Source organism: Urocampus carinirostris, chromosome 7 (assembly GCF_059441175.1).
Source record: "Urocampus carinirostris isolate Australia breed hairy pipefish chromosome 7, RoL_Ucar_1.0, whole genome shotgun sequence".
NCBI classification, from domain to species: Eukaryota; Metazoa; Chordata; class Actinopteri; order Syngnathiformes; family Syngnathidae; genus Urocampus; species Urocampus carinirostris.
This window is the reverse complement of record NC_142355.1, coordinates 22,247,188-22,255,826: the sequence shown is the minus strand read 5'-3', so window position 1 is coordinate 22,255,826 and position 8,639 is coordinate 22,247,188. Positions and strand designations below refer to the sequence as shown.

The 8,639-nt window shown below is 39.1% G+C and overlaps 1 protein-coding gene across 1 annotated transcript; it reads right to left on the bottom strand.

The window, feature by feature from the left end:
• Positions 1-135: 135 nt before the first annotated feature.
• commd4 (COMM domain containing 4) lies at positions 136-4,742 on the bottom strand. Its single transcript, XM_088340176.1, has 8 exons — positions 4,603-4,742; positions 4,345-4,416; positions 4,195-4,260; positions 4,071-4,110; positions 3,275-3,394; positions 632-712; positions 394-570; positions 136-320 (listed from the first exon to the last, which is right to left on the bottom strand). The coding sequence occupies exons 1-8, from the start codon at positions 4,603-4,605 to the stop codon at positions 280-282; spliced, it is 600 nt and encodes a 199-aa protein (XP_088196302.1). The 5' UTR covers positions 4,606-4,742; the 3' UTR covers positions 136-279.
• Between the last annotated feature and the right edge of the window lie 3,897 nt (positions 4,743-8,639).

Here is an 8,639-nt window from a genome sequence, read left to right as displayed (position 1 = left end):
CTAGGGGAAGGGCTTTAGTGACGTCATTACAGATGCATGCCGGTGTATGTAGTCAACGTGTATCTCCTCGTTTCTTCCAGGTAAAACCGTTTCATTCGACATTTGTAGTTTTAAAAAAGTGATCCTCCCAAACCCTTACGGTAGAAAAACTGACACAATTTCAGTTTAATAAAAAAAAAAAAAAAAAACAGTACATTTAATTCTAGAAACCAACACAAACATCAGAACAGAAAATAACATTTTGTCTCAAGTTGTGAACATGGGAATTGGCTTTGTAGGTCACTGTAGAGCATTCATCATCGCCTGAGCTTGTTTGAGTTCTGAAATAAAAACAGAAAACAGATCATCATTCCATTGGTTATCAGAAGATTTGGAATTCGTGTTGGGACAAACCTGACAGCAAGACTCTGAACTTGTCCGCGGAAAGCGACACCAGAATTTGTTCTGGATTGCCCGACTCGGCTCCTTGAGTCTGTAACTTCAACTGAACGGACCCTTCGTTGACTTCCTTCATCTCGCTGGAGCTAAGATTGTAGTCCACCCTCCAGGAGACGCCCTCCAGGCGACCCACTGAAATCCAGGAGTGGCGGTGTTTGCGTTGTTCATCGAGAACAAGTAATGTGTTACTTACATCTCATGCTGGTCTCTCTCAGTCTGTCCTGCACTGCAGAATGCTTATCCTCATATGATTTGCACAGCCCCATTGTGTGTTCTGAAATAATGATGAATTTACACATTAGAAAAATCCCTCGCTGTATCATGATTTACTATTTGCGGTTTAAATACCTCCCGGTTTTTCAAAGTGCATTGTTTTCTGCGGCATATAACACACAGCAAATGCTATAATGAGGGCAGGTCGTGGAGGGCCGTGTGTGTGTGTGTGTGTGTAGGGTGCGCGTGACTGTCTGCATAGCCGTGACTGTCTGCTTGGCCGTGACCGTCTGTGTGCGCGTGACTGTCTGTGTGACCGTGACCGTTTGTGTGCGCTTGACTGCGATAGGCTGGTGTATGCTGTCAGTCAAAAAGCTGGGCAGGCACACAAGTCAATGTGTTCACCAAAAACAAACGTCTAAGCATGGCCACAGCTACTATTAAAGAAGCCTGTTGCATTGAAAATAAATTCATCAATTCTGAAGAAAGTCAAAAGACTGCAAAAAAATACTGATCACCACCAGGTGCACTGTGGATTGTTATCAGGTCCGCTACAAGACACAGGCGGCGCCTGGAGAGGACGCAAAGAAAAAGCCACAGGTCTGGCCTACTGCTGCGGCCATGCAACAACACAAACAAGCCCTCTCAGCCCAGCCTGTATCTCACCAGAGCCAGATCCATTACCAATAAAACAGGTGACGTGGAGTATCAACTCATGGGAATCCACTACATTCGTGGCGGTTGTATTTTAATCATCGCATAGACCTGTCTCAGTTCAACTGGAATTCTGCGTTCTGTTTTATTTGTGATCTTTAGTTGTTAATTTGTTGTTTGAGTACACAATATATGTTAATGATAGCTAAGAGAAATACACTTTTCTACTTCACAGGTTTTTACTAAAAAACGAGGGACTACTGTAAATATATATATATATATATATAGATATATATATATTTGAATTTCAATTTAGATTCATATGATACAGAAATAAAAGCAGTTTAATTGAAAAGTGAATCTAATAAAAAATTATTAGTTTGTATTTATTTTGGCAACATTGTCGGTTTAATTCTGACGCTTGTTTAAATCTGATGCAATTTCATAGTTGACAACTAGATGGCAAACACACAGATGAAAGTGACTAAATGCCAGCCTCTGTTATCCCGCTTTTTACACTCTATTTATTGTTAAGTGCACATTAAACCCTTGTTTAGTGCAGAGGTTACGTTTCAAAAAGAACCTGTGGTAGGCAAAATCCATGAAGTAGAAACCTCCTTTTTTGTCCGATTACTATAGTCAAGTCGAGTCAAGTTTATTTGTATAGCCCTAAATCAAAAAAAGTCTCAAAGGGCTGCACAGACCACAGATTATTGCAAACCACAGACTATTATTACACCATCCCCTGATCTAAAACCTTCATGAGGGCAAGGAAAAACTCAAAAACCTCAACATAAGGAAAATGAGGAAACCTTGAGAAGGGCACATGAGGCATTCCCCCTTCAAGGATGACCAAACTACAATGGATGTTGCAATAACAAAGAAGATACAGATATTGTCACCATAAAATATAGGTTATTCATATGCTACATTTCAATGCTCTATACATTGAAACCATAGAATAAACCGTTTCTAAATGCCCGAGCATTCGTTTAAAAAAGAAATTATGTGTACTGTACCTGAAAATATTTTTTTATTCACTCTTTGAAGAACTGTTTAGTCAATCAGAATTCAGAACACAATGCTTAATGAAAATCCATGAAGCGGTGATATCGGGAAAGGTGAACCACATTATAACAAGGGGATACAGTACATGTTTACCTTTTATCTTGTCATCTATTGCTATTTTTTTAGGCATAAGTCAAATGATTTCATAACGGTATTATAATTAAGGCTAACGTGTTTCAATTTGAATGTATATTAATACAAATAGAAAAAAATCCCCAACATTCATGCAATTTTTAAAATATTTTTAACATTTAGATTGCCCCCCAAAGCAAACCCAAGCAATGCTTTTTACTTTCTTGTTATTCAAACAGGTTGCTGTCTGTATGCCTGTTTGTGCTTATTATCAAAATAACTTTTGTTTTTCAGTACAAATTAATTCTTTCCATAAAATACACTTATTTTGTTTTTGTTTATGTGCTTTGCCAAATACAAAGGAATCCATGTTATTCAAAAAGCGTAATGAAGCATTAGACATGGTTGACTAGTCACATATCAAATGTAATAATCACAGATGATCCGGTTTATGTATAGGATCGGTACTAATGTAGGGGGATTGATTACCAAGATTGTGTACATAATCAAAATTCAGTTTCACATGCAGCCCTAAGGGAAGAGTGCATAAAATACTGAGACTCTTAAACTTAACTTTGTCAGTAGAAATCGCTGCATGATTAAATATGACTAAAACTAGCTTACTGACTGAAAATGCAAGATTAAAAATAGTAATACTTCGACTCACAAGATTGTGATAAAGCGGTTAGCAACTCTTCCTAAAAATGTAGAAACTCTGAATTTAAGGTTTAATTTCTATCTTTCCTGGTTGAGTTTGGATAGGTGTCACCATACTAGTGTGCGTTTGAGTAGCAATAGTCTTCCCAAGAGGGGTGTCGTGGAAACTAACCTTTTGGCAGGCCGAGCTGCTGCAATTCACTGGACAAAGATTCACTGTCGACGTCATGCTTTGCCGCACTGGACAAAATGAAGTTGAGCACGGCTATACTGGCTTTAACATCTCCACTGTCTGCGAGAATGGAACAGGAATCATCTTAAAACACGCCATGACAGAAAGAAACTAATGTGTGTGTATATATATATATATATATATATATATATATATATACATATACATATACAGTGTCTGAAATAACGTCTGCCCGGACGTTGGGCGTACAACTTACAAAACGTCTCTGCCCGGGTGGCCAACAACTTTTTCAATATTTTATATATATTCTGATTATTCATCCTTAATACTTTGCAGCAATGTTTTCTTTTTTTGCGATTACTCATTTTATTGTGTTTCAAGTTGTGAAAAATGGGGCAGGCAACTTTATGGCTGGGCAGGCAACTTTTCAGAGTTGTCTGCCCTGGTGTCCGGTAACTTTTTGTCATGAGTTTCAGACACTAATATATATTTAAAATTGCACTACTGTTTCTATTTCCTATTTTTTCATCGCACTATTATTATAACTTAGGGCAGTCTCCAAGCTTTACGTTGTAAATATATTTGGAAATTTATCCTAACAGTCTTTTATTTTTTTATTAAGGGCTATACAAACAAACATGACTTGACTTTAAAGTCTTAATTGTATGTTTACCTTGGAGTGACATGTCTAATCTCGTTGCATATATGTTTCCCTACGGTGTTAAACAAATGAATTCAAATGAATTTAGTATTTTAGACGCAATGGATTGCTTACCAAACTTTGCATCAGCTGTAAGCTTTGTGACTTTGTCAAACTAGAACAAAAATAGAGAGAAGGCACATTATTGCTGATTTTATGTGGTGCAAAGGTTAAGATCAAATAAAATACATGCACTTACATCTATACCCTCCCCGAGGAGACCTTTCAGGACTTGAGCACAAAGAAGTTTCATTTTGACACTTGACTATCACAAAAAAAGCAGATTTCGGAGTTGAGCAAGGGTTAAACGAAAACTTGTCATTTTGATGAACCAAAAAGTCCAACTTACAATTTTAGCCAGCGTGCTGATTTCTGCAAGCACCCAATCGGGGCAGTCCAAATCTCCACAGAATCGAAACCGCTAAGAGAGAGAAGAACAATTTGCAATTTGCAAGCCACGGATTCCGTTTTAGCTCTGATACACATAAATCGGGACAAAGCTATCGCTTGATTATATATTCCCGTATTCGGAAAACATTTAGCGACAAGTTCCAATAGTTGCAATCATAATATACAAAACAAAAATACAAAAAGAAAATGTGTTTACCATGGCTGGTGAACCGCGGACAAGACGCGGAAGTGAAGCGGAAGTAGCCTGCACGTCTCGCAGCTGATTGGAGTGTTCAAAGTAGGCGTGTCTGATGTTCCCCGCTCCAGTCTTCAACGTGATTCCTCGCTTTACGACAACTTTCCACCTTACCTTAGTTTATCCACTCATCCATTCATTATCTGCACTGCTTTATCCTCAGTAGGGTCGCGGATGTGCTGGAGCCCATCCTAGCTATTAGTAGGATCAGTGGGCAGGGAACACAAAGACAGAAAACCATTCATATTCTTATTCACACCTAGAGACCATTCGTTCCGGTCAATTAACCTGACATCCATGTTTTTGGATGCAGGAGCGGCACAGGGAGAACACACAAACTCAGTACAGGAAGGCTGGTAGCTGGATTTAAACTCATGACCTCAAAACTGTGCCGCAGACGCACACACCACTCATCTACCGTGCCACCTGATATTCATATTTGTTGTAATGTAATTGATAACAAAACAGTGAACATTGTATAAAACGCAATTAAACGCAGAACTCCAGGATAACATGGTTAGTTGGATCCCTTAACCATTAGGATCATTGGAGCACCATTTCCTGTGGTGTGTCTTGGGCAAGTACAGCGTGGTGACACCCATCCCTCTTCAGGTCTTGAATCGGGGACCCTTTGCGTGTTCGATGAATGTGCTAACCACTGCACCAGGAAAACAGTTTAATTCATAGGATTGTATCAAATTGCAAACTTAAAAGTCTTGACGTAATTTAAAACATTAAGAGATCCAATAGACGTTGTATGCACAATTTATGTATCAATATACAAAATCATGCATGGACTTGCTCACTCATATCGTCATAATTTTCCCCCTATGTTTCTCTTTGGAGCCTTCGCTCCAAAAATAATGGTCTACTAGTGATCCCAAGAACCAAGAAGAAATCCGCAGATTCGAGCATGTTCTCCATTTGGGCTCCTGTGCTGTTGAATGCTCTGCCCTCTGAGATTTAATCTTAAACCTGAGTGGAACTTTTTAAATCGAGGCTTTAAACACACTTATATTCTATATCTCAAGCCATACTTTTCATCTTATTTTTTATTTTTTATTTTGTATTATACTTTTATTAATTTATCTTTTATTCTTAACTGTATTATTTGTTAATGCAACATCCATTGCAGCCTGTTAATCCTCGTACACGGATTACCTCATGTGCGGTCCCTTCTCAAGGTTTTTTAATTTTCTTCATGTTGAGATTTTTGAGTTTTTCCTTGCCCTAATGTAGGTTTTGGACCAGGGAATGGTTTGATAATAGTCTGTAGTTTGCAATTGTCTGTGGTCTGTGCAGCCCTTCAAGACTCCATGTGATTAAGGGCTATACAAATAAACATGACTTGACTTGACTTCCGTTGGTCGTAACTCACACCGTTCTCATGCACACATGGACTTCAAGGCCCAAAATTCCGAATCTGTCACGTCCTCCCCACTTTGCGTCCTATCTTAAAGGGTCCAAACGTAAACACAAACAACAGCATCAAAAACAACAGTCATTACAATATTTTGGGGTACAAAATAGTACATATTTTGATAGATAACAACTGATCTTAAAAAAAAAAAACCACAAGAATCTTGTTACATAAGAGAAAATTTTCCTTTGCGGGCGCACGACACACCCAAATTAATATCTGGACCATAGAGCAATCTGTCACGCTAACACCACCCTAATTTAGAGGTTAAGAGATGCATATTTCAAATTCAACGTGTTCAAACTTGGCTACGAGTCAATAACATTGGATATGACATTAGTTTTAAAAGAATGCTTATATGTATACACTAAAATGACAAAGAAAATTGAGCGCAAATGAAAGGAAGCTAGTCAGATAAGCACAATTTAAGAAAATACCTAAATTAGTAATATCTAACTTTCCAATAATCAGTTTGTATACTGTATTTCTATCAGTTTTGTATGAAACGTCCATCCCACCATTATCTGCACTGCTTATCCTCAGTAGGGTCTCGGGTGTGTAGGAGCATATCCCAGCTGTCCTCGGGCAGAGGGCAGGGGACACCCTGTACTGGTTGCCGGCCATTCACAGGGAACACAGAGGCCAATTAACCAACATGCATGTTTTTGGAATGTGGGAGGAAACCGCCGTTCCCGGAGGGAACCCAAACAAGCACGGGGAGAACTTGCAAACTTCACAGTGCGCTGCTGTGCTGTCTGTATGAAACGTAATACTTGGAAAAAGAGTGTACCCTGGCAATATAATTTCAAATGAAAACAGATACATTTAAGAAAGCTTTTCAATTCTAAATTATCCATTATATTATTCAATTTAATTTAGGACCAAAATGAAATATGCACGTCCTCTTAAGAGCAAGTTGGTCTACTTCGTGAAACATATCCTGCATCTTTTGAGTTTAAAGGGATAAGTTGTGTTGTGCAACCGAACGTGAGTGCTAAAAACCACAAGGAAACATAAAAACTACGGCTGAAAGTGCCAAAACTGCACCATTTTTCCTTAATTTTATTTTTTTGCCCTGCCTTTCGCAAGGTTTTTATCTCTTGGGTACCCGTAGCAGCATTATTATTATTAAAGAAACTTTATGGAATTTAAACTTTTTTAACTTGCTGCTGCCATCTCCTGGCTTGTGTCATCATTGAAGCCTTTTTCAACTCGTTCATCATGCACATCCAAGTGCAAGCTTTTTTTTAGAAACGCTCAAATAAACTCTCCCTTTTTCATCTTTCTAGGGGTTTGGGTTGGCGTTTGGACTGTATTAGAAGCAGGCCTTTCCTTACTATTACCGTTTTTATGCTACACTTGTCACAATCACCCGGATCGGGAAAACCTGTGTTCAGGATTTGGCACCAACAGCCAGGGCAGCTGATTGGCGCACCCTGTACATTTAAATCCCCTGCTTCCGGTAACACTTTGTCTGATTGTACTATGCGATCTGTTGCCATCTGCTCAGAAAGCCCGTACCTCTGACTCTCTGCCTGCCTCCTGTTTTTCTGCTTGATCTCCGTTGCCGACCAGTTTCCAAATTTGCCTACGACCTGCCCTGCCCGTCTGACTCCTGATCACTCTTCCGAATACTAGGATGCCCTTCTTCTCCAGCCCCGGCCAACAACACTACGATTACGCCTGTCTGCGACCATTCCCGCCAAGCCTTCACCCGCCTGTCAAGTTCGGTCAATCCGCCAACCAACGGATCGAAGAATCCCACGTTGTCATTTCCTTCCTTTCAATAAAACCAAGAAACGAGCGCAAGTGATCTCAGTCTTCCTTTCGTCCTGTCTGACAACACTTACAAATAGAAACAAAAACAAAAAAACGCAAGGATGAGCATGACTCACTTTTCAGCACTTCCTCCACCCTCATTCCACCTTATGTGTTCCGCCCCAAACAGCTTTGCTAAAAGTAGTATGAAAGCAGATAAGTGAAGCGACAAATAAACCAAATAGGCTCTTTCAACTCAGTTGGCCATTGTTAACATATTTAACTTTTTTTAAGGGCACCTAGAATGGCGCACCCCACTTTTGAATACTTGCAGGTTGAGAAATTAGGACTCACTTTTACATACTATGAGAGGGAGCTGAAATAATTGTTTGCCATCTTTCTACTACCTATTTACTTAAAAACTTTATAAAGGCTGGGCAAACAACTGAGAAGTAAAATGGTCAAGTCAAGTCATTTTTATTTGTATAGCCATTAATCACAAAGAGTCTCAAAGGACTTCACAGGTTATTACACAGACTATTTTTTCAGACTATTATTACACCATCGCCTGATCTGGAACCAACATGAGGGCAAGAAAAATATAGGTTATTCATATGCTATAGAGTAGAAGTGTGTTTAAGCTTAGATTTGAACAAAATGTTGCGTTTTGGGACACTGTCAGTCTCTACTTTATAAATTTACTCATGCTTTTCAGCATTCAGTTGCACTACAGCGACATTTACTGGTCAAATTGCACACACTGTCCCTTTAATATATCCTTACAGCACGGCGGCACAGTTCTGAGGTCATGAGATCGAAC

Excerpts from the sequence above, each read along its gene's own strand:
- commd4 (XM_088340176.1), bottom strand. Across the intron at positions 4,261-4,344 it reads TCAGCACGCTGGCTAAAATT|TCAAGTGTCAAAATGAAACT; the intron begins GTAAGTTGGACT and ends TTTTTGTGATAG. Across the intron at positions 3,395-4,070 it reads TACAGCTGATGCAAAGTTTG|ACAGTGGAGATGTTAAAGCC; the intron begins GTAAGCAATCCA and ends CCATTCTCGCAG.